Source organism: Rattus norvegicus, chromosome X (genome assembly GCF_021556685.1).
Source record: "Rattus norvegicus strain SHRSP/BbbUtx chromosome X, alternate assembly SHRSP_T2T, whole genome shotgun sequence".
NCBI classification, from domain to species: domain Eukaryota; kingdom Metazoa; phylum Chordata; class Mammalia; order Rodentia; family Muridae; genus Rattus; species Rattus norvegicus.
The window spans coordinates 74064258-74091522 of record NC_141554.1 but is presented as its reverse complement, the minus strand read 5'-3'; the positions used below and the strand labels follow the sequence as shown (position 1 = coordinate 74091522).

The 27265-nt window shown below is 37.3% G+C and overlaps 1 protein-coding gene and 1 pseudogene across 2 annotated transcripts in view; both read left to right on the top strand.

Moving 5' to 3' along the window:
• Tex11 (testis expressed 11) overlaps positions 1-27265 on the top strand; it is a 262965-nt gene that overhangs the window by 111772 nt on the left and 123928 nt on the right. For both annotated transcript variants that reach the window (NM_001433345.1, XM_087600565.1), the window contains 5 exons: positions 1493-1574; positions 2941-3019; positions 13494-13645; positions 16700-16785; positions 25655-25792. In NM_001433345.1, coding sequence (NP_001420274.1) covers positions 1493-1574; positions 2941-3019; positions 13494-13645; positions 16700-16785; positions 25655-25792 — 537 coding nt within the window. The remainder of the gene's footprint in view (positions 1-1492; positions 1575-2940; positions 3020-13493; positions 13646-16699; positions 16786-25654; positions 25793-27265) is intronic.
• Positions 4011-4712, top strand: Sgcb-ps1 (sarcoglycan, beta, pseudogene 1; annotated as a pseudogene).

The following is a 27265-nucleotide window of genomic DNA, read 5'->3' as shown; positions in this document are numbered from 1 at the left end:
AGTATAGGTTGGGAGAACCTTCCTCAGATAATCAACCTAAGAAGAGGAACCGTTTAATAAGTCTTATCGTTGACTGTGGACACCCAGTCTGTTGTTTTTGGGCATGTGACAGGGTGTACATGGAACCATGTGATAAAGGAGACCTCCTCACCTAATGGCACTTGGGAAGCCAAAGAAGAGAGGAGGAGAGGAGGAATGTAGGAGAGGGAGAAGAAGAGAGACAGAGCTTGTGTTAGAGGCACCAAAGCCCTAGTATGTCCTTCAGTAGTATTGCTCTCCCTGCTTTCCTCTTACAGGTTCATCACCTCTAAATTGCTGTATCAGCTGGGGAACACTCTACTACATGGGCTTTTGTTAGACATTTCAGATCCAAATTATAGGACTATACATACATCCTTTATATACATGGTTGTGCGTATGTATATTACATGGTATATGTTACACTAGAAAAATGTTTACAGTACTTTTGAAGTTGTGGGCAATCAGATAATGTGACTACATGAAGTCCCAAGTTAGACTGAGCTTCAAAGGAAACAGAGTGGAAAGATACAGTACTAGAAATCTAAACACAGTAATAAATCAGAGTTAAAGTTGACTATTTTAGATTATTCTCTGTATTTGTATCTCTCTCCCTCCCTCCCTCCCTCTCTCTCTCTCTCTCTCTCTCTCTCTGTCTGTCTCTCTCTGTCACACACACACACATTCGTTTTTGCTTTCTTTAATATTTCATTAAGTTATCATACAATGACTAGCTATAAGTAGTTACAGAGTATGGATCCAGTGTTTATATACAAACTGATTGTCATTGCAGAGGGAAGAGTTCTGTTCTGTGGACCAAGGCCACACGATTTTTTAATAGCTTCCACTCTCTACAGTTGTCTTAGGGCTAGCTAACAATAACCTGGAAATATCAGGCAACATTGTTATTAGCAGTAGACATAAAAGCTATGTTCAATAGAAATGATAATAAATTTTGTGTTTTTCTAACATCGTTTCAAAAGGATGCTTATTAAAACATGCATACAAGTAACATTGTGCAGTTACATATATATTTATATAACAACAATTAGTGAAAAAAGAAGCCATGAATTTTAAAGAAAGCAAGGAGGTGTATATAGGAGCTTTGGGAAAGAGGAGGGAAGGGAGAAATTTTGTAGAAAATAAATCTAACTGATGTTTAAGGTTTTCCTTAGAGTATGGTGTGAGCTTTGCCACTTAAATATTTACATTGCCATTAAATGTTTGCCAGTCCATGGACATGTTTTGCATGCTCCTTTCTTTGTATTATTTTATTGAGATTGAATAAAGTGTCAGAAAATATCCTTAGGGGATAGAACAGATATTATTATATGATTTATATGATGTTTTGTAATTTCGATTTCTTTTTATTCTGAGTCATCATGCAAAGGTTGAACAAAACAGGCAATTACTTGAAAATTGGATTTTACATTCCAGAGTTATAATATCATTGTGATTTCTTTGTTTAAAATAGGAGCATTTAGATCCAGCTGGGCTTTTCTTAAAGATGCGGATCCTCATAAAAGGGAAAGCATTCAATGAAGAACTCCTTGAAGGTATAACTTCTCTGTGTAAAGAGCATACAATTTTGAAATATCAGCACAAAGTAATTTTGTAATTTACTAACAATAGCTATAATTTGGTGGTTGTTGAGGAGAAAACCGATCAATAGTAAAGGAATTATCAACTAGGAAGAAAGAAAGAGGAAAGAATGGGGGCAAAATTAAAAGGTGCTTATAAAAAGAAACTGAATCAAAGCAATCAGCTTCATTTAGCTTAGCAGAGAATTACAGCTGCTCAACCTTTATGAAATGTTCTATGACCGTGAACAAAGAATTCTTGTTTTGGAGGGGTAGTGGGGAAAGGATGGCTAGTTTATTGAGGGACTTAGAGATGGGCATGGGGGTTGAGGAAGTACCATGGAGAACAATTAGATCTGTGTTCTCAGGCTGAGATTCTTGGCCTCCTCCACAGTGGCCCAAAGAGAAAAACTATCCATTGAATGAAACTGTCTAATGATGCATTTCTAAATAATTGTATAAACATTGGTACTTGTTTTTCAATTATTATTAAGGGTGTAGGATATACAAGGAAATAAATATACAGATATATAGCTGTGTGTCGTTTGACAAGTGCCTTAATTTTTTTTGTGTTTCAGTTTATTTTCAAAAGAGATGCAATAATAATAATAATAATAATAATAATACCTTGTGATGTTTGAAAAATCCTATGATAAAATGCATATAATAAGCATTTACCACATATATCCTGTATAGCTTAGGCTGTCCTTGAATTCAGTAAGTGGCTGAAGATGGACTTGAACTTCTGATTCTCTTGCTTTCATTTCCCAAATTCTGGGCTTGTAGATCCACAATTACTGGATATTTTAGTCATCTTTAAGACCTTGATTATTTGAACTACATAAAATTATGTGTTAGTATAATTATTGGTTATATAATAAATTATTTTAAAAAATTACAACAGTAATTGATAACATAAATAAATCGTTAGTATAGTTACTACTTTACATGCAACAAATTAAGGTTCAGAAAAATGAAATAACTTGCCTATGGCTGCACAGGTGGAAACTGATGTATCACTTACATCTGACTTGAGATTGCAAGCTCTTTTTCAGGTGTTCTTAGCATAGGGTATTTCCAGGTTGATTTCAGAAAGTTTGTACCTTGCAGTCTATGTAAAGATTTCCATGTCACTGCCCTTTCTGGTATTGAGTATTAAGGCATTATAAAAAGATTTTGGTGAAGTATCAGATAAATATGGTATATACCAAATTTTAATATGAATATTTTGAATGGAAAATTATTGCAAATAGTTAAACTTTCTATAAATAAAGTTGATATGTTTAACTCATGTTCATTTTTTCTTTGTTCTTTGTATGATTAATATGCTTTTCTTTGTTAGCTGCTAAGGAAGTGCTGTATCTTGCTATGCCTTTGGAGTTCTGTCTGAGCATTATTCAATTCCTGATAGATAATAAAAGGTATGGAAAATTGATTTTTTTCCTTTCTACGATGAATAACTTTTTTTATGATTTTATGAACATATTGAATCTTTATATATTCATGTTTATTCTTACAAGACATATTACTGTACTGATCTGTATAGCACTGCTTCCCAAGTCACTTAAAATAGTAAAGTTATTTTTGAAGTTAATATTAATTTTTTAAAAGGAATGACAAAAAAATCTATTCAATGGTTTTATAAAGTAAGAATTCATTCGCATTTTGGTCATCCTTCTTGAGTTTCATGTGTTCTGTGTATCTAGGGTAATTCGAGCATTTGGGCTAATATCCAAATGCTTCACTCCTTCTTTAAAAGGGGAACAAGAATACCCTTGGCAGGGAATAGGGAGGCAAAGTTTAGAACAGAGACTGAAGGAACACCCATTCAGAGCCTGCCCCACATGTGGCCCATACATATACAGCCACCAAACTAGATAAGATGGATGAAGCAAAGAAGTGCAGGCCGACAGGAACCATCTGAGAGACACAGCCAGAATACAGCAAATACAGAGGCGAATGCCAGCAGCAAACCACTGAACTGAGAACAGGACCCCCGTTGAAGGAATCAGAGAAAGAACTGGAAGAGCTTGAAGGGGCTCGAGACCCCATATGAACAACAATGCCAAGCAACCAGAGCTTCCAGGGACTAAGCCACTACCTAAAGACTATACATGGACTGACCCTGGACTCTGACCTCATAGGTAGCAATGAATATCCTAGTAAGAGCACCAGTGGAAGGGGAAGCCCTGGGTCCTGCTAAGACTGAACCCCCAGTGAATGTGATTGTTGGGGGGAGGGCGGCAATGGGGGGAGGATGGATAGGGGAACACCCATAGAGAAGGGGAGGGGGAGGGATTAGGGGGATGTTGGTCTGGAAACCGGGAAGGGGAATAACAATCGAAATGTAAATAAGAAATACTCAAGTTAATAAAGATGGAAAAAAAAAAGAATTCAAGGCGCTGGGCTAAGATGTTGGCAGCGGCAGCTATGGAGGTAGGTCCGGAGCAGCAAGGTTCCAATGGGCCAGTGAGTGAAGCAATGTTACCAATGAGCACAGCAGTAAGCTTAGAGCTGTGTATATTCCTATTGATGAAGTTCCTCTCCATAAAATCTGATTCAGAGGGAGGAAGACCAAGTTATCCTTCTTTTTATCTTGGTTGCCAGCAATCTACTCATAACGTTTGTCATTGAGCTGTGATTCACATTGAGCCAAATGTCTGTTGACAGCATTGAGATTCATGAAAGTAGCCTGCTGTGATTCAAGCAAGTGTGTGACATGGGCATCATCTGTCCTTTTTATAAGAGCACAGTAGGAGGAAGGCAGAATGAAAACCTGGTCATTACTGGCAACAAGCAGTGCATTGTTTGTCAGCAAACAAGGGACAACAAAGCTCGGTGTAGACAAGAACAAAACCTCGATCATGTAGTTTTCTACCTCAGGGCACAAAATATCTCATTCAGCACAGAATCGGAAACTTATGCGTTTATTTCATCTGCCAAATGGACTGAAAAGTTGGAATGTTCAGAAACTATCACTGAAAGGAGTACCAGCAGAGCTACCAGTGATTTAAATATCAAAGTTGAAAACAGCATCATCTCAACTGAGATAGGCCACTCATCTGCCCAGTTCCTTCAGCACTGACCAGTCAGAGAAAGAGGGTGGTCCCAGACAGCCAGCGTCCAAACACTCTAGAATATTCATTCCTACCAGCATCTCAGCTTGATCTTTTTTTTTCTTTATTAACTTGAGTATTTCTTATTTACATTTCGATTGTTATTCCCCTTCCCGGTTTCCAGACCAACATCCCCCTAATCCCTCCCCCTCCCCTTCTCTATGGGTGTTCCCCTATCCATCCTCCCCCCATTGCCGCCCTCCCCCCAACAATCACATTCACTGGGGGTTCAGTCTTAGCAGGACCCAGGGCTTCCCCTTCCACTGGTGCTCTTACTAGGATATTCATTGCTACCTATGAGGTCAGAGTCCAGGGTCAGTCCATGTATAGTCTTTAGGTAGTGGCTTAGTCCCTGGAAGCTCTGGTTGCTTGGCATTGTTGTTCATATGGGGTCTCGAGCCCCTTCATCAGCTTGACCTTTTTAAGAACATATGTGAACTGTGTTTTTTCAGAGTTTGGGATAACTTGTAGTTATTTTCACTGGGGAGAACTAATGTATCTATTATGTACTCTCCATATTTAAAGGCTTTTGAGTACCTAGATTCTGATATGCCCTGAGTTGCACTAATTTTCAAATGACATGAGAAATTAATAAAATTAAAATTACTAAGTCTTTTAGAAAAAAAATTTGAGTTAAGCTACATTAACCTGCATGCCAGAGTAATATAAAGCAGGAAGAAGTGAGTAGGTGTGGTTTTACAGCTTATATTTCTTTGGATTTCTTTTCATGGTATAATTAATGTCTAAAGAGTCTTTTAAAGTTTTTAGAGACATTTTACTGGTTGACAAGCTTCAGCATCATCAGAATCAATGTGGAATAACCACTTGAAAAGATGCAAGTATCATTAGCCACCAAACCAAAACCGCAATGTGAAGTCAGTCACTGGGATGGCAATAATAATAATAATAATAATAATAATAATAATAATAATAATAATTAGCATGTAGTGACCAACATGTATATAGGTATTAACTCTGTTAATGCTGCTGTTTGAAATGTGAAATGGAGCATCTGCCTTGGAAAACAGGTAGTTCCTCAATAAGTTAATCATATAACATTACGTTACCTAGAGTAAAGTTAGCTCTTTGTCTTTATAATAAAGTATTTGTTACAGACTCCTTATTAAGAAAAAGTGTGCCTTTACCTCACAGTTTGTCTAGTTTTGTAGGATCAGATTATGCCGTTGGCATGACCTCAGTTTTGGTGAGGGTCCTCTTGACTATATCATGTCATGGTGGATGGCAGTGATGTGAGCATGTGTGGTTGCTAGTGATCATCTCTCAGAAAGGGATTGAAGGATCACATTAGGCTTTCCTAATTACTGTCCCCAAAACTCTTTTCAGGAAAACAGCATTTCCTTGAAAGGACAACATACCCCTAAATGACCTAAGTACCTCCCAATAGATGCTGCTTTTACAGGTTCCATCCTGTGCCTTCCTTGGGATTTGCATTGTTGTGATAAAACACCATGGTCATCTTAAAGCTCATAGTTCATCATCCAGGGAAGAAAGGCAGGAACCTGGAGGCAGAAGCCATGGAGAGTGCTGTTTACTGGTTTGTTTCCCATGGCTTTCTGGGGTTGCTTTCTTATAGCCTAGGTGTAGGCACCACCCACGGTCTTAAGTTAGGCTTTTCCAGTTCAAGTATTAAACAAGAAAATGTACCACAAGCTTGCCTATTGGCTAGTCTGATGCAGGCACTTTTTCAACTAAGGTTCTGTCTTTCAGAATGACTCTAGCTTCTGTCAAATTGACATAACTATAGTCAGCACAGTTTCTCAACACTGCTACTTGGGGGACTGAGCCATCAACAAACAAACCTTTTAGGGTACAAGCCATAGCACCTAGTAATTCTACCCACTGGCACAGTTATTCCCACTGGAAATGGCAATGCTACTTGACACAGTTCTCACAAAACCAAGACAAATTGCTGCAATCGCTGTCCTTCTGTCTATAACTTTTGGGTTTGGGTCTCTGCGTGTTGCATTCTTAGGAACTTTCTACATTATGATTAATTTTACGTTTTCTCCTGAGAAAAATTATGTCTGAGTCTTTTTAGAAAAATTCTAAAATTCACTTTATCTGGCCATTTTATTTGGAAGTCTTCCTTATGCCCTGGAGATCATTAAGCACAGATAAGAACACAGCTAGATGCGGCCAATTCTCTAGGAATCTTCTTGGGGCATCTGCTCCTGAACAAACTTGCAGGGCAAGCAGAGACAATTGACAAACTCTGACAAACTCAGGCCAGAAGAATAGGTTACAGATTCAAGGTCTCTTTTTATTATAGGCTTAGAGGACTCTAAAAATGTAGTTTAAAAATAGGGGGTCATACAGGATATACTCCTGAAGGAATAAAACTCAGTAAGATAGATAGACTAAAATAGATTTTTCCTACTTTATAGTGTAGATGATGAAACATATAATAAAAGGAGTTAAGTATTAATATTTGCTATTTATAAAAAGACTAGTTCAGATATTTTCTGTTTGTCTGGATTGCTTTTAAACAGCAAACATTGCCAGCCTGAAAATAGGCTGTCATATAATAAATGTGTTTGCTCTAGAGGTGACATTCTTTAGATTTTTTAAATTGGAGTTATAGGGCTAATAATAATAAGAATAAACTGTTCTGTTTGTATTTTCTTATTGTAACTGGACTCATAACCCTGAACATGTAATGAGAAGTCGAACATATATTCTATACCACTTGAATAGTCATTAGTCTGCCTCTAGTCAGTGAAGCTTGTATAAATAAAGAAGCACCTGGCTGTCAGTTAGAAGAGCAGAAATGCCCTGGTTGCTACATAGAGCCATAGAAGCAGCCTGATTGCTAGTCAGTGAACTACAAGATTCCCTTGACCATCATGCCTGGCTCACTCCCTTTCTTTGCAAATTCCTTATTCCCTTTAAAGGGCCGCACTGTCAGATAAAACTCTGACTCTCCTCTCTATATAGGGGGAGGTTCCCTGGAAAAGCCCCAGAAACCCACACTCATTATAAGCAAATATTTGTGATAAGATGAAATATCAAAAAAGTTTTGTAGTTTTCTAATTGCAAAAGATGTTGAACATATTAAAATATATTTCTTAGCCACTTGGGATTTCATCTTCAGAGAACTCCTTGTTAAGTTTTATACCCTAGTTTAAATTAGGTTATTTGTTACAAACTAACCCTTAAGTAGATGTTAAGATTTTCCCCTCCAGTCTGAAGGCTGCTGCTTTGCTCCAATAATGATGTCCTTTGCTGTAAGATTTTTACCCTCATGAGGTCCTATAACTGTTGATTTTAATACCTGAGTTGAAGAAGTCTTTCTATGTGCTCATGAGTTCAAGTCTATTCTATACTTTCTTTTCTACCATATTCAGGGTATCTGGTCTCATGTTGAGACCATTGATCCATTTGGGGTTTGAGTTTGACCAACAATGTTTGTTGAAAATGTTTTTTTAAAAACGTGTATTTTTTTTTACTTCCTTTCAAAAATTAGTGTCTGTAGGTACGTGAAATTATGTGTTGGTCTATAATTCTATTCCACTGGTCAATGTGTTTGTTTTTATGCTAGTGCCATGCTGTTTTTTTTTTTTTTTTGGTTCTTTTTTTCGGAGCTGGGGACCGAACTCAGGGCCTTGTGCTTGCTAGGCAAGTACTCTACCACTGAGCTAAATCCCCAACCCTGCCATGCTGTTTTTATTTCTATAGCTTTGCAGTATAATTTCAAGTTTGGGATAGTAATACCTGCAACACCTTTTTTATTGTTCAGGATTGTTTTGGCTATAATTTTTTGTGTTTCCATATGAAGTTGAAGATTACTTTTATCAATTTCTGGGAATAATTGTGTTGTAATTTTGATTAGTAGTGTGCTGAATCTGTAGCTTGTGGTAAGATAGTGATTTTTGTAATATCAATGCTACTGATTCATGAGCATGGTAGTATTTACATATTCTAGTATCATTTTCAACTTCATTTTTCAGTGTTTTAGTTTTTTATATGTGTCTTTTCATTTCCTTGTTAGGACTATTCCAAGGTATTTTGCTTTCTATTGTAAAATGCACTGTTTCTCTGATTTCTTTCTCATTCTATTTTTCTTTTGTGCATAGGAAAGCTACTAATTTTTGACTGTTAATTTTGTATCCTCCTATATTTCTCAAAGTATTTACCAGCTATAGAAGTTTCTGGTGGAATCTTTAAGGTATTTTAGGTATTGAATCATACTGTTTATAAATAAGTATACTTTGACTTTTTCTTTTCCTGGTTTATTTTCCATTTTATTTTTATTACTTTTATTTTTTACAGTCCAGCCATTGCCCTCCTCCCAGTCCACCCTCCAACAACTCCTCATCCCATTATTCCTCCCCCTTGTCACCAAGAGTATGTCTTCGCCTCCCCCCCCCCCCCCCGTCCCTGCCAGGCCTCCCCACTCCCTAGGGCCTCAAGGCTCTCAAGGGTTAGGGCACATCTTCTTCCACCAAGGCCAGACCCAGCAGTCCTCTGTTGTATATGTGTCAGGGGCCTCATCTCAGCTGGTGTATGCTGCCTGGTTGGTAGCTCAGTGCCTGAGAGATCTCAGGGGTCCAGTTGAGACTGCTGGTCCTCCTACAGGGTTTCCCTCCTCCTCAGCTTCCTCCAGCTTTTCCCTAATTCAACCACAGGGGTCAGCAGTTTCTGTCCATTGGTTGGGTGTAAATATCTGCATCTGACTCTTTCAGATGCTTGTTGGGCCTCTCAGAGGACAAGCAAGCTAGGCTCCTGTCTGTAAGCATTCCATAGCCTCAGTAATAGTGTCAGGCCTTGGAGCCTCCTCTTGGGATGGATCCCAATTTGGGCCTGTCACTGGACCGCTTTTCCTTCTGTCTCTTCAGTCTTGTCCCTGCAGTTCTTTCAGACAGGAACAATTCTGAGTCAGAGTTTTTGACTGTAGGATGGCAACCCCATCCCTCCACTTGATGCCCTGTCTTTCTGTTAGAGGTGGAAGTTCCCTCTCCCCACTGTAGGGCATTTCATCTAAGGCCCCTCCCCTGAGCTTTTCTTACCTTCCAGGTCTCTGGTACATTCCAGAGGGTCCCACCCCACCTCCTACTCCCCGAGGTTGCATATTTCTATTCATTCTGCTGGCCCTCAGGGCTTCTCTCCTGTCTCCCTCCCCCAATATCTGATCATGTTCCCCTTTCCCCCCCTCCCCTCTCCTACCCAAGTATTTCCTCTCTGCCTACTTCAGTTAGTTGTTTTATTGCTCTAGCTTCAAGCACTATATTGAATGGGTATGGCAAGAGTAAACATCCTTGTCTTGTTCCCAATTTAATGGAAATACTTTGACTTTTTCTCCATTTTGAATAATGTTGGCTGTTTGTAAATAAGTATACTTTGGGTTGTTATAGATTGACTATATTATACTGAGAAATTTCCTTCATATCCCTAGTGTCTCTAGAAATTTTATCATGAGGAGATAATGGATTTTGTCAAAGATCTTTTTTGCATCTAAGAAGATAATCATGTACTTTTCTTTCTTTTAGTCTGTGTGATAAATTATGTTTATTCATTTATGTTTGTTGAACCATTTCTACATCCCTTGGGTGAAGCAACCTAGTCATGATAGATAATCTTTTTGATTTGCAATCTTTTAAAATTTGATTTGCAAGTATGTTCTTGAAAAATTTTGCATCTATGTAATTTTCTTTTTGGGGGAGGTCTTTGTGTGATTTTGGTACCAAGTTGATACTCTCTTCATAAAAATAATTTCGAAATGTTCCTTCAATTTCTATTTTGCAGAATAATATGAAAAATGTTGACATTTGTTCTTCTTTGAAAGTCTGGTGGAATTCTGAACTCAATATATTGGCCCTGGACTTATTTTGGTTGGGAAATTTTTAATTACTGCCTCTATTTCAGTAGGGGTTATGAGTCTATTTAAATTACTTATTTTATCTTGATTTATCTTTGGTAGGCCATATATGTCAAGAAATTCATCAAGAATTTCTTTTAGATTTTTAGTTCATCGGAATATAGACAATTTAAAGGCATAGTTAATTAAAATAGAGTTATATCACTTTAATCCTTGCCTTTACTCTTTTCATCTACTCCCATGGACTTTTCCTTCAAACCCCCATACCCTCCACAGCCTCTTTAGCTTTGATTATTCTTTATTCTTGTTATATGCATACGTTTCAATGCACACATATATAAAAACAGCTGAGTCTGTTTTTGTTGCTTGGATGAAAATGGATTTAAGGGCTGATAACCAATTCAGGGGCTTATGGTGGTTTGAAAGAAAATGGCCCCCAATAGGTTCATAGGGAATGTCACTATTAGGAGGTATCACTTTGTTGGAGGAAGTGTGTCACTGTGGAGGCAGGCCTTGAGATCTTCTGTGCTCAAGCTAGACCTAATATGGAACACTGTCAACTTCCAGTGCCTGTGGATCAAGATGTAGAACTCTGAACTCCTTCTCCAGCACCATGTGTGAATGAACACTGCCATGCTTCCCACCATGATGATGATGGACTGAACCTCTGAACCTATAAGCCAGCCCCAATTAAATGTTGTCCTTTATAAGAATTGCCATGGTCATGGTGTCTCTTCACGCAACAGAAACCTTAATTAAGACATGGCTCATTCCTGGAAATGGCTAATTTTCCCTCTCCCAGCAGTCATAAGTTATTACCAATAGTTTAGTGGTGGGACTCTGTAAATTCATCCCCATGCAAGTATGTCTATTGATACTGCCATTGTTTCAGTCTTAGTTATGTAGTCATGTCTAGGAAAGACTTTATCAGTAGACTTCCTAGTATTCCGGCTATTAAATTTTTATTTACTTTTCTGCAAATTTATCCAAGATATAGATACTGTAACTGTGATATAGATGTATGCACTGACCCCACGTGATCAGATTTGCTGTGATCGTCTCCATCTGTTATAAAGTGAAGATTCTTTGACGGATGGTGGTATCTATACTTATCTGTGGGTAGAGTTACATTTAGAATATAGACTAGAGAAAGGACTGTGGTAACTATGGAGATTTGCAACCCCATAGGAAGAGCAACAATATCAACCAACCAGACACCCCAGAGCTCCCAGGGACTAAACCACCATCCAAAGAGTACACATGGAGTGACCCATGGCTCCAGCCACATATGTAGCAGAGGATGGCCTTGTTGGGCATCAATGGGAGGAAAAGCCCTTGGTCCTGTGATGGCTCAGTGTCCCAATGTAGGGGAATGTCAGGATGGGGATGTGGGAGGTAGTGGGTAGGTGGGAGGAAGTGGAAGGATGGGTGATGGAGCACCATCATAGAAGCATTGGGAGGGGAAAGGGGATAACATTTGAAATGTATATGAAGAAAATATTCAATAAAAAAGAATAATATTGATCTAACAAAATGGTGGTGTAGACTTGTTTCTAAGGTCCACAGCCTTACTAGCTCTGAGAAATTGGCTTTGTTTTTAGTACCAGGCATGGTTTTCTTTCTATTGAGTAGACCCTAAGTACAATTAGATAGCTTTTAGTTGCACAAACTGTAACTTACTGTACCAGTACAGATAGTTTGCCATGTTGGTCAGTGTTGTGGTTCATGTGTGTTTGGACTGGGTAAGACTACTATATTTCCCTTATTTCTTGGGAGCTTGCATAGTATTTTCTGTTACCTTTAAACTAAGCCACAGAGAAAGCTTTTAGGTTAGATCCAGCTGGAATCATACTAAGTCCTGTGTCCAAACTGTACTTACTGTCTTTAGCTTAACTTCAACTCTGGGAGGCAAGCAAGGGTTACATCAATAATCTATATTGTTTTGGGAATCACTTGGATTACCCTGGCCATACATTTGAAAAGAGGTTTGTAGAAGTAGCTTTTATTTGCCTGATGTAATTGTTGTTTTAGAGGCTTATTGCTGAATAAGTTCCCAGTTTCTAGTTCTTTCTGTACTCTGGCTAGTTGGTTCAACTCAGCTGTTCTGGCTCAGAAACCTGTCCATGCTAGCTGAGTCAATGGCTTCTCTAGCTTCCCACTGAATTGCTCTCCTTGGTCTCAGACTCACTCTGGTATTTGTTCTAATCTTTCTGGCTCCATATTTTCTGGCTTCAACTGCCTCTGCTGAACTCACTCTGCTGAACTCTGCCTACACTGCATGAACTCACAAATGAAGTTAACTCCACTGCACTATGCTCAATGAACTGACTATCTCTCTCTTTCACTGCTCTTAGGTAGACTTTTTCCTGTCCTCATCATGTATTGACATTTAATAATATTGAAATACAGGCATAGTGGCTCATGTATTCCCAGAACTTGAGAGAGAGATAGGAGGATTTCTGTGAGTTTAAAGCTAGCCTTGGCTACATAGTAAGTTCAGGGCAAGCTTGAGCTACAGAGTGAGACCTTGTCTTTGAAAGACAAATGAACAAGCAAAATAATAAGAAAATGTTGAGCTGGCAGTATGTTTCAACAGCTAATTGTGCCTAGTTGACGACCTGAAGGAGAGAACCCATTCCCAATTCTCTGACCTCACATGCATTCCCTGACATGGGTGCACTTCTCTCTCTCTCTCTCTCTCTCTCTCTCTCTCTCTCTCTCTCTCTCTCTCTCTCTCTCTCTCCCCCTCCCTCCCTCCCTCCCTCCCCCTCCCCCCACCCCACAAATAAAAACTGAATTGTTACTATAATGAAACAATTACTGGCAGATAGGCATTTAATGGCATTAACTAAGTTTGTTTTGGCTCACATTGAAATTATTTTAATCCTATTGATCAAAAACAAGTTTTATTTACACTGCTTAAAATTATGTCTTCTTGGGCAGAGATTCTGTTGGGTTTTGCTTTCTGAAGATCATCGCTGATCATTTTAAGTTGCCAGAACATAGAAAGAGAATTCTGTTGTTCTACATTGACATGCTTTTACAAGTGGACCAAGATGTGATTGCTGAAGAGAAGATTAAAGAAATACTTATAGGTGAGTAAGGTTCTGCATTTCTGAAAGTTGTTAATTCCTTATTATTTTAAGATACATGTCAGAGAAATGTCAAAATTCTCAGGTCAACAGTTTTTCCCCATCCCCCACTTTTAAAGGTTTTCTACAACAGTGTGACCATCTAGAGGTCACAACTTTAGTATGCTATAATGAACAACTAAGCGAAAATGACAAAACACCTTTAAAATAAAGACAAACCTCTGGGCTTAAAGCCTACCTGTAGCAGAGAATTGTGAGATTTATAAGCCCAAGGTCATGTTTCTGATTTGACTTCAGGTTATCTGGGTGCCTTCGGGCAAGTCAGTATGGACGCTGGCTTTTGCAGCTGTAAAGTGAATATCAGGAACCAAAGCCTTGCTTTTAGAGCTTTTCAGTGGGAGCATTATTTTGTGATGCAGTCTTACATAAACTCTACCCAGACAAAACAGATTTGATTTTCTGTAGTTAAAGCAGAGATGTAGAGCCACCTCTGCTCGGCATTGCCCTACTCCTCCACTCTGCACAGCCTCCGTAACTTACAGTGTGCAGATAATATAAGCACTGTCTTGGAAAATTCTCTTCCTGACCTCATCTGAAGTGATAGTCACTAAATGTTAGGAGGGAGATTTGTTCTGAATGGTGGCATTTAAGGCAATGTGTTGCTTCTATGATATTGTACTGCATTGCTTAAATTTGTATTGTGTGCATCACATTTTCATAAAAACAGACATTAGTAGTTTCCAGAAGTAAATCATGCGATATTAAGAGCTTTTTGAATTCTATTTCAAACTTGAAACTATATTTTTCTAACGACACCCAGATTTTCATTCTCCAGGTTTTTATTAAGAATTCAATTTCTTTTTGAATCCCTTTTTGATAATCTTGGTTATCTGGTTTCCTGGCCCTTGGCTTTTTAATGATATCATAATACAAATAGAAAAGTTCTACAAGAAAATATATAGCTAACCTGACTACATGGCAGGAAAACCTGCAAATTTTTTTTTTTGAGGTTATTCTTCGGAAATACTATGTAGATACAGAAATAAAAGAATTAGGAAATAATGTATAGGTAGATAGATAGAAGAGAAAATCTCTCTGTCTGTCTGTCTGTCTCTCTTTGTCTGTCTCTGTCTCTCTCTGTCTCTGTCTCTCTCTCTCTGTGGTGTGTGTGTGTGTGTGTGTGTGTGTGTGTGTGTGTGTGTGTGTGTGTGTGTGAGTGTTGGAGGCTAGAGCATGACCTCGGGTGTCATTCCTCAAAAGCTACTTATGGTTTGATATAAGATCTCACTGAGACTTGGGACTTACTAATTCTGCTAGAGTGGCTCACTAAGCCCTGGGTTTGCTAATTCAATTACACTCCTAAACTCTAAGGATTCTCCTTCTCTAGTTCCCCAGTGCATGCGCATTACAAGTGCATGCCACTACACTTGGCTGTTTATGTGAATGGAGTTCAAACTCGGGTCCTCCTGCTTGCAAGGCACAACTAGCTGACCACTTTACCAACTGAGCTATCTCTTCAACCTTATACAAGTAATACATTTCAGAAACAGCATCTTTCTGTGCTTCTCAATCTATCCTTATGTGAATCTGCTGCCTCAGCTTCTCAACTAATGGAAGCTACAAGCGTTTTCCCTGTTGCAATAAAGTGATAGTACAATAAAGTGCAACTGTTTGCTGATGTTGACCTTCAATGGCCAACAAAGGTTACATTTTATGTAAGAGAACTTATTTACGTGTTATGTTTATGTGCATATACACACATGTGTAGTGCACGTGTGTGCAAAGGCGCACGCACATACATAGGTCCAGAGTGCAAGCTCAGTTATCTTCCCTTAGGTACTCGCTACCTGTCTTTTGAGACAGGACTCCAGCAGTGCCATAACAATCATGTGCCACCATGCCCGACATTTTACATGAATTCTGGAAATTATACTCTGGCCCTCATGTTTACCTAGTGAGCACTTTACTGACTGAGCTATTTCCCTAGTCCTCGACTTCCTTTTTAAAGGACAGAAAATTGTCAGCTAACTAAAAAGTTGATTTTACAGAATAATTCATTTCTTTTTTATTAATCATTAAATTCATTTATATATCAAATGATATCCCACTTCTCAGTTACTTCTCCACAAGCATACCATACAACAACCTCCTTCTCCTCCCTCCCCTTTGCCTCTATGAGGGTGCTCCCCCCACCCACTCACCCTCTCCCACCTGACCCCTCCAGTATTCCCCTACACTGACCAAGGGCCACCTCTCCTATTGATATCAGACAAGGTTAGACAGAGTTTTATTCATATAGTCAGGACATTATAAACTTTTAAGAAGACATTAAGCAATTGGTTACTCTTACATAAATAATTTTAAGCCACATGTGCTGACTCCGCTGGTGAGTCAGAGCAGATTAGTGTTCTAATGGAGACATTTGCAAAAATTGATGGTTTGTGCCAAAAGGGCAGATGAGAATGGGGTATAGAATTCTATTGCAGTTTAAATTTTACCTTAATGTGCTAATGTATTTGAATTCTGTAAATGTCTAGACCAGAAATAATCAGGCACAAGTTACAATTTAAATGAATAAAGTTTATCTGTAAGTGTGGTCTTAAAGTACTTTTTAAAAGCTTTAAGGTATAATTGGCCTTTCTTGTGAACTTGATCTGATCTTTTTAGTACATAATAGTATGAGCAGTTCTTATTAATGATTTCTGACATTGCTGTCTGCTCATTCACAATAACCTTATTAGGGCACCAGATGATGATCTAATTTGGAACATGAAAAGTAAGTTAAAAAGAGACCAAGGCTGGGAATCTATCAGAGGATGTTGGGAGAATTTCAGTGATTCTAGCAAACTCTGATTAGATTATATAACCAGTTCTAATGGTAAACCAAATTGAAGGTAAAAACCTGTCTGAATAAGATTGTTTTATAGACATTACTTAAAGATTAAGTACAGCTATATGATTAAGCCTGCTGTATATACAGTTAACACTTTGTTTAATGAATGAATCTAGGTTCTTTTTAAAACTTGTTTTTTGTTTTATTGTTTTTTTTTCCTTCAGATCACCAAACAAGAAGTCGACTGACAAGAGCTTTAGTAAATTGGTTACACAACATTCTGTGGGGAAAAGCCACCAGATGTGTTAAGGTTTGGGAATAAGCTGCTTTTAGTCATTGTGTTCTTTCTCCTTTGCACCAAGTAAAACACCGTTCACTATAATAATCATAGAGACCAGGATCTTGGAAGTGCAGCTCAGTGCCAGAGCACTTGTGTAGCACGTGTGAGACCCTAGATTCTATACCTAGCACTACATAAGTAAATAAACAGCAAACAAAAACATAGTAATAATACCTTCATAGTCTCTATTTTTAGATACCATCTATGAATTAAATATTCACAGTGCAGAATGTCAATAGGTATTGTGTGAACATTTATTGAAAAACAGTAAGTCATGACTCTTCCCCATTGTGAACCTTCAGTAAAGGGAAATGACATTATTGATAGGAAAGTAATTTAATGTGAGAGATAAGAAAGTTGTGGGGGGTGTTCCCTTTTTAAAAAAGTATTGATGCTTTTAAAAGTAGCTGTAAAGATGATAAAACATTTCTGCTTTCCTGTGCAAATATTTCAAACTACAATTGATTTTTAAAAGCAAAGTAACAGTCATTCTTCATTACACCATTTAATAATTGCTAAATGCTTGTATACATTTATGCACCTGTGCACATAAAATGCGATATAGTTTCTTTAAAAAATATAAGTTGTTCAGTACTTCTATTTTCAACCAAAATGTAGGAACAGGGAGCCAATTTGTGTCCTCACTTAAGCAAAACTCCTCCCAGAAACACAAGACAAAGCTCCAGGCACAGTAGCAGATACCTATTATCTTATCATTCAGGAGGAGGAGCCAAATAGATATTTGGGAATTTGAAACCAGTTTAAACTAACATTGAGAGTTTTAGGCCAGACTGGACAACACAGTGAGACCTTGGCTCAAAAAAGGAAATGACCCCCCCCCACCACTACCACCACCAACCCCCCCCCCAAATACATGAAAACAGTTTGATGGCATTGAATATCAGATAATGGCAAATGATCACTGGAAGATACAAAATAAGGTAAGCAAGTGAGCTGTTTGGCTGACTTCATGAGTTTGCAGACAACCGCAGGTGAATGGTAGATGAAGTATGGTCTGACAAGCATTCTAGATTGAAAGAGATGGAGTGGAAAGTTTTGGGGAGTGTAAGACAGCTAGAGTTCATACAACAGGCTGTCAGAGGAAAAGTGCATAATCAGACCCCATAATCAGACGTTCCTGTTCTAGTGTTTCATCTAGTACAAGTCACAACATAACACATGGAGTAAACCACTGCAAGTCAGAGGAGTAGCTGTCCAAAACGATTACAGAGAACAGTGCTAGATACTTATATGGGCCTGGGAACAGAACCTATCTTACCATTCAGGCTGGTTCACGGAGAGTTAGATAAAATTCACAGAGGGTAATTGCTTCGGTAGAAGGGAATAATTAGTTCCATAATGAACCCTTTTCTAGAACCAACTAAAAACCATGTAAGTATATGTGAAAAGATCAATTTGATTCCAAGTAGCTTCATTGCTTCAGAGTCATATCTAAAAGTATCTATTGAACACAGTGCTGTTCACCCAATAGGGTGAAGTTCACAGTTTTGAAATCCAGTAAAAAATTTATTGAGCATGCAAAGAAGCAGGATTCCAGAACCTATAATGAGGAGTGTAAACTACCAATTGAAAGCAATCAAGAACTGATACCAAGTTAGCATTAACCTCCCTCCCTTCCTTCCTCTCTTCCCCTCCCTCTCTTCCTTCCTTCTTTATTTTGAGACAATATCTTACTGTGTAGCTAGGCTGGACTGAAACTGATTGTATAACCCAAAGTGGCTTAAAATTATTGGCAATCTTCCTGACTCAGCCATTTTTCACCTGGAAAGGTACAGGCGTGAACCTCTATACTTAGCTAAGTAGTTCTAATAGTTATATTCTGTACATATAAGAAGTTATTTGGAGATGTTTGAGAGAAAAATGTTCAAATACAGTTTATAGAAATTAAACATGTACTTTAAAGGCAGAATATTGCATAAGCATTAGAGAACACAATATTGGAGAACTTGAAGTCCTATCAGAGAAGCAGTCAAAAGTTAAGCACAGAAAATCGAGTATCATTAACCTAAAGTATATGAGTAATTGGTATTCCCAACTAAAGAGTACATATTTGAAGTAATAATAGCTAAAAGCAATCAAAACTTAATCAAAACCTTAAATCCATAGTAGAAAATCTTAATAAATCCAAAATATGAAAAATATGAAGAAAACTTTGCTGAGACACTTAATAATCTCATTGCTCAAAATCATCTTTAAAGAGATTACCTTAAAGCAAGCAAAGGGAAGTAATACCCTACATACAGAAGAACAAATTAAAGACATCATTTGAAGCAAGTGCCAGTAGGCTTGTCGAGCAACTTTGAATAATAAGAGAAGAAAAATCTGTCAACGCAGAATTCTATACCTGGCACATGTTGTTTTAATGAAAGCAATTGGTGTGGATATAAAATTGTGTGGGCACAACTGAAAACTATATCAATTTCTAGAAAGTAAAACTCAGTGACATATGTATCAAAGAAACCTTCTGGTTATATATATCCAAGAGAATTAAAAGCATAATCTTGAGATGTTTCTATGTACATATCCATATAAGTACTATTCACACTATTGAAAAATGACCACAGCTCAGGTATCATCAAGAGATAAATGGGCAATCCAATTAAATACTCATATACTCTAGAATATTATTTATCCCTAAAAGAGAATTCTGAATTTTCAATGCAAAGAGTATACTTGTATGAAAATGCTTTTTTGAAACACAATACAATATACAATGAAGACATACAATTATTTTTAAATTACACATTCTTTTAAGAATTGTCCCTTTAAATACATGTTTTAATTGGCAAAGGGTAAGGGATTGTGATACCTACTATAGTGTGAGTGAATCTTGAGCGTATTATGCTAAGTGAAGTAAGCTAGTCAAGGAAATAGTGTTCAGTTCCACTTATATGAGTTGTGTAGAATAGTCACATTCATAGAGATGTGGCCTACAATGGCAATTGCCAGGGGTTTGGGATGGGGTAGAAATGTAGAGAAGGAGTATAGAGTTTTATTTTATTTTATTTTATTCTGGCTATGGAACTTGGTCCTTATGCATGCTAGGCATAGACTCTAGTACTGCATTATTACCTACAGTCCTTGGACTTTCCCATTTTAAAAGATGTGTAAGTTTTGAAAACTGGCTCTATAATATGGTGAATATATATAACTAGTAACCAGAATAGTTAAACATAGTCAAGACAGGGATTTGTGGGGAGGAAAAGTAGAAATTTCACCCAAAGGATATATAACAAAATCATGTTTCTCTCTCTTAAAAAGTTATAATGATAAATTTCCTGTTATTCATTTTATTATGATTAAAAGTAACCAAATGAATCCCAAATGAAGACTTCAAAGATTCAAAAGCTAAGATAACTCAAGCAGAAAGCCACATTATGAACAAGTCCTTCAAGCAGAAGGACATTGAGACACAGTTAGAAATAATAGATCTAACAAAAGAAGGAAGAATGCCAGAAATGGTAACTACATGAACACATATAAGATATTCTCCTCTTATAAAGATTTCTTTAGGGGTGGGGATGTAGCTCAATTGGTAAAGTGCTTACCATGTAAGCATGAAGACCTAAGTTTGATCGCCAATACTTATGCCAACAAAAGAAAAAGTCAGGTTTGTAAATGCTGGGTAGATAAGACAGGTAGCTTCCTAGGGCTCCCTGGCCAGCCATCATAGCCTAATCGAGATTACCTGTCCTACTGAGAAATCCTGTCTCACAGAACAACCTAGATGGCTCCCAAAGAACAACATTGACCTACACATGAACACTCCACAGAATTAAATGTTGAAATGATGGTTGCTTAAACAAAATAAGATTGCTTTATGGGGTTTATTATATACATATATAATATTATGTATCAAGCTGTACATTATATATACATACATAGGCCATATATATATATATATATATATATATATATATATATATATATGAAGTTAATGGTATAAAGTTCTTGTACCATATAATTGAAAATAGACAATGACAACTTAAACATTAATATAACCAAACACAGTAAAAGCAAGTCCTAACTCATATGCCAATAAAAGAGAATAACAAACAAATCCTAAAAATATTCATGTGGCCCAAAAGAAAAGAGGAAAATAGAGAACAAACATTCGATGGAACAGTGGCTGGAGAAGATGGCTCAGTGGTTCAAAAACATTTGCTCTTCTTGCAGAGGACCTGGGTTCAGATCCAAGTACCCACATAGTGGCTCACAGGCAATCTAATGTCTATTTCTGGCACCACGAGTACCAGGTATGCATGTGGTACACATATATACTTTCAGGCAAAACACACATACACATGAAAAATTTAAAGTCTTTATTTTAAAGTTAGATGGAACAAAAAGAAAGCAAATGTCAAGAGGCTGGGCAGGGGTAATGGATGCCTGTTATACTAGCAGTCGGGAAGCTAGCTGAGGCAGGAAGGTCACAATTTCTACATCAGTCTACACTATGTAACAGTGATTCATTCTCTCAATGAGAAAAACAAATAGCAAGATGATAGATTGAAATGTAAGCACATTAAAAATAATATCAAATTAAATAATCATACTAATCCAGTGAAAATGTAGATATTGTCAAATTAGATTTTTAAAAAAGCCCAATACCCATGTTTATATTCTTAAAGGTTAAAGTAGGCTACAAGTAAAAAGGATGAGAAAATTCTTTAGAGAAATAATATTAATTCAAAATTCATTACAACCAATAATATTAATCTAAAACTCATCACAACCAATTTCAAGACTTGTCATATAGCCACAGCATTTCAATATAGATGTGATAATGTTAAAGACAAATCGTAGAAATAAAGAATCCCAAATTAATTCTATACAAGTTCAACTGTTATGTTTTTACCAAGTATAGAAGTAATTCTATGAAAGAGAGGTCTTTAAAACTAATATTACTGGAACAATTGGGCACTCTGTCAAAACCATTGGAAATGGACATAAAAGATATGAACATAAATTACACAAAAATATGTTCCAATACAATAACTGATGAAAAAGATGATTTATGAGTTGTCAGGGAAGCACAAATTAAAGCCCTAAGGAGATACAACTTAGAATTATAAAAAAATTTTAAAAATGAATATACCAAATGTTAGTAGGAATATTAAGGAGCTGAAACCTTTATGGTAGGGGTATGAAATAATACAAACAGTTTAGGAAGTAGTTTGGCAATTTTCTAAAATATTTACCCTTTCATGTGATTCATTCTAACCCCATATATATACTCAAGAGTAAAGATCCATACAAAATTTATACACAGAAGTTACACATACAAAAACTTAAACAGAAAATAACTTTATTTGTGTTTTAGTTAGGTTCCTATTGCTAAGATACCATGACCAAAAGCAACTTGAGGAAAAGATTTATTTTACTTTACGCTTCCAGGTAACAGTCCATCATTGAGAGAAGTCAGGGCAGGAGCTCAAGAAGGGCAGAAACCTGGAAGCAAGAACTGATGCAGAAGCCATGGAGGGGTGCAGCTTATTGGCTTGCTCTTTTGGGCTTGTTTAGCCTGCCTTCTTAAAACACTCAGGACTACCTACCCACAGGACCTGGGCTCTTCCACATCACTTAAGAAAATACACCATAGGCTTGCCCATAGGCCAATCTGGTAGAAGCATATTCTCAATTGAAGTTCTCTTTTCCAGAATAACTCTAGCCTGGGCTAGTCAACATAAAAATGAGCTAGCACAGTTGGCCCTTTGTCAACCTGACATATAAACTCATCACTATTAAACTGCAGCCTTTCCTTTCTTGTTTACCCCCAAGATCCCATTTTAATAGCACACAACATAAAAACATCCCAACTTCTAAATGTTCCACAATCATTAAAAATTAAAACACCCAAAACGTTTAGATTCATTAAAAGTATCCAAGTATCTTAAAATATCCAGTCTCTAAAATACCCCAAATCTCTCTGAAACTGCAAAGTGTCTCAAAAACTCTCAAGTCTCTTTAAAATACCCAGTTTCTCTAAAGTTTCGAAATCTGTGAAATCCCAAAGACTCTAAGATACTTAAGGTTTCTCTGAAATACCCCAAATCCCATAACCATGAACTCTTGTTAAATTAAAAAAAATACTTTCTTCCTCCAAGAAGGAAGAACAAAGGCATAATCAGAATCTGCGAAAGCAAAACCAAACTCCATCAGTGTAAATAACTCAGTGCCCAGTATCTTATAGTCCCTCTTGATCTTCTGGGTTCCAATGAGCTTAGACAGTTTTATTTTTCTGCCACAGAGCACATTCACAGAGTACATGTCTCATAGGTTCAGGCCAGCTCCACTCCACAGCTACTGTCCTGGATTGTAGTCCTATGGTCTTGGTATCTCGAAACCACTGGGGTCCTCTGCCACATCTGAACTGCACCCTCACCAATAGCCTCTCCTGGCTCATTTCAAGGACTCTGTCCCTGCTACATGGTGCCAAACCTGAACATTTCTCTACCATCCCTTCAGTCCTGGGCCTTCTACTGCAACCGGGCCTTCACCGTCACCAGTGGCCCCTCTGCAGGAACTCCTGCTAAGTCGTAGCTACTTTCCATGATCCCTTCATGCCTTCTAAGTCAGTGCCATTTTGATGGCTCTTAAGTTTAGCTGCCAGCATGAGCTGCATTCTTGGCCCCCTTTGGCTTCTGTGTCCTGACCTTGAGAAAACACTTAACAGAAGATTCTGCCTCAATGATGTTGGTCTCTTCTTAATTACACCAAAATTCTCAGCACCAGCGGGTCAGCATCCACCGATTTTTAATTCAAAATATCAAATGGCCCTAGTAAAATCTTTAAGGGATTCTCATCTTTCGTCTGGAACGTCACAAGCCAAGCTTTCCATCATCCTCTCTTCTTTCAGCATTCAGCAAAGATCAGCCCACTGATCTTTGAACATGCAATGGCTTTTTCAGTCTAAAGTTCCAAGCTCCTTCTACAATCTTTCCCAAAACAACATGGCTACATCTATCACAGTAGTATGTCATAGCCTGGTACCAATTACTATGTTAATATTTCTCTAGCTGTTAGAAAACACTGGTTTATTTCATCCTATAGCTTATAACCCATTTTCCAGGGAAGTCAAGGCAGGAATTGAAAACAGGAACCTGGAGGTATGAATTGATGCCAAGGCCGTGGAGTAGTGCTACTTAATGGCTTACCCCTCATAGTTTGTTAAACCTTATACCATCCATGACTGTCCAGCCAAGGTTGGCACCACCATGTGTAGGATGGTCCCACCCATACCAGTCATCAGTCAAGAAAATGCATTACATGTTTGCTCACAGGCCAATCAAATGGAAGCATTTTCTCCAAGTTCTCTCTTCCAAAATTAACCTCTGTTAAGTTGACATAAAAACACTCTGGCACTATTTGTAATATTTGAAAACAGACCCCAATGTCTATCAGTAAGTGAGTGTATAAACAATCTGTGGTATGTGCATATAATGAAATATTACTTAGCAATAAAAGGGAATGAATTATTGATATGTGCAGCAACAGGGACTAATCTTGAAACTATTTAACTTGAATGGAAGCGGCCAAACCAAAAAATCCATATTATCTGATAAGTATGAGGACCCAGGGTTCAAGTATAATGTTGTAAAATATGTTGTGGTAGATTTTGTAGGTTAGTTAAAGATGAAGAGAAAAGATTTGAAGGTAAAAGGAAAAAATAAGAAACAAGAATTAGATTCAAGACAAAGAAGTAGAAGCATATAGAGACATATACACAGTTTATAGTTCAAACCAAACCATCACTCTTTTCTTTTTTAGTCCTTCTTTATTTCTGTACTGAGAGAAAAAGTTTCTTCTGAGTCATTTTTTTCTCCTTTTGATTCTATTTACCCCCTCATTTCCCAGTTGTGCTAACTTTCAAACTTTCACATTCAATTCTGAAGACTATAATCTTATGTTCAAATAGTCAAAGCCAATGTCTTACCTGCCTAGAAGAGCTGTTTCTACTTTAAAAGGGTATTTTATTTCTTTGAAGTTGTAATGACTTCAGTCATTACTTAAAAGACAGAAAGCCTCGATGGGGTACAAGAGACTCATTTACCTAATGTAGTATTTATAAATAATCTTATTTAGACTTAAATAATAAACCAGGTAATTTCTATTAGATTGCTACTAATAGTTTCTTATAATTGAAAAATTGACAGTAACAAAATTATTTTACAAGAATACAATTGCATTAATTTTAATGGTGCAAACTCTGGAAATTTACCAAATTATGAAACTAAGAAAATAATACATTAATTTGACTAAATTTTCCCTTTAAATTTAGTCATTGAAAACTATAACAATGTAGATTAATATGTATATAAGATTCAATGGCAAGAATAAAATATAAAATTGTATATAAGCTGGGATAACTATAATTTACATATGTGATGTAGAAAGATGACGGTATCTCCATTAGCATGGTGATTGCTGGATGCTGTCTTTAAAAATTTTTGTCATTGCTCTTTAGATAGCTTCTAAAATGGCTTTTCAGTTTTCTAGAGATTGTATACCACTTTTTAGACTCTTCATCCTTTGAGTGAAATAAACTCTTATACTTGCGGTCCTGGGTACCGAACCCAGGACCCTGTGCATGCTGGGTATCTACTCTGCCACTGGAGCACTGCTCTAGCCTCTGAACTTTGCAGTGTTTAGGAAACAGAAAAAGAGAATTAAAGACTTATAATTCAAGTAAGTAGGTATTGTTTTTGTTGTCTAAAATGTAGAATCGGTAACAAATTGTTGGCCACTAGAGGGTAGTTGGGAAAATTTAAAGTAAAGTTTGGAAAAAGTTTGTGATTTTGTTGTTTTTTAACTTTAGGTCCAAAATTATGCTGATGCCCTACGCTGGTACAGTTATTCTCTGAAGTTGTATGAATGTGATCAAGCGGATATGGATTTGGTCAAGCTGAAGAGGAACATGGTTTCTTGCTACTTATCTTTGAAACAACTTGATAAGGTGCTTCAATTTACCTATTCTATTTTCAGAGGCAGAAAATGTTCTGTGCAGTGGCACTTAGGTGAATGCATCACTCTGACTTCAAAGCTACTTATGGTGACTGAGATAGAGTGCCTCAAGACTGGAACAAGGTCTAATTGACATCTTGTTGATGTGTGTCCTGCAAACATGAAGCAGAACTTCCCAAAGGAGAGAGTATTTGGGAAACAATTTATTTCCATTACTTTACTTTTCCCTACCATCATTATCTTCTACCGTGTTCTGAAAGGCTATTTTCTGCTAACCATTTGCTATATAGTCTTTTAAAATAGACCAACATTTTAAGGTCTGCATTTTTGTTAAACATCCGTTGAGAGCAGATACCTGCATGAAGTTCCTACTCTTTTACTTTTAGGCTACTATCTTGTCTTTATTACCACTCCAGAAATGTTCAGTGCACGACTCTTTATTAGGAAAAAATATAGAAGCAAAAAGATAAAGAAAAGAGCATGTGAGACATTTTTTCCTTTGAACATCATACAGTGTACACATAATGTGGGGTATTGGTTTTTAGAAGAACAGAAAATGAGGACAAGTGTGGGCTCAATCAAATATGAAGGTTTTTGTTTCCTTTCAAGTTTTACTGACAGCTTTAGGGGAAAGTATATGAATAAGGGTAGTGATTTTGTAGGTTTTCCTTGAATGTCTATGTATTATCAAGGATCTCTAGAAAAACAGAACCAACAGAAGGAATACATTCACCAATAGCTGTCTTCATACTGGAAGCTGGCACTCTGGCAGCTGCGTAGTATATGAGAATACGAGGCTGGGCAGCTCAGCCCTCCCAGTCTGATGCTCAAGGCCTTCGGATCATCTTAAGAGCAACACACAAGTTGACTAGGTAGAATCCTGCTTACAAGACATTGAAATTTTTGTGAAGTACCGGAGTCTGAGCTCAGGGCTGTACATGTAGTAGGAAATGGCCTGCCACTGGAGCACATCCCAGCCTGAAGAAGCACTCCTGACATGTCTGAATAATGACAGGATTGATTCTGGACTCAGTGCACAACTGAACCTGTAATTAGAGTTCAAATGTTGTTAGCAAAAGGAAGAAAATAGGCAATCAGGAAACCAGTGTGTCTTAATAGCATGGAGTCCATGTCCAACTGTGTCATTTAATGCCCTATAGGTAGGGAAGTCGAAGCTTATTTTGAAATGTCCAAGGTAACTGTGTTTGTTACTTAGCATATTTCTCATTTCATCCTTTCTAACTGCCTAGCAGACACTGTTGGATACTTTGCACATGCAAAGAATACATTCCTATGCAGTAGGATGTATAGAAAGGTAGAGGTTGGAGGGAAAGCCATCAGGACTTTGCCATCTCCATCTTACCATTGTGTAAACGTTTTTTAGAAAATGTATGCTTATTTTTAAAAAAAATGTATGCCTATTTTTAAATTGTATTATTTATTTATATTCCAGATGTTGCTCCAG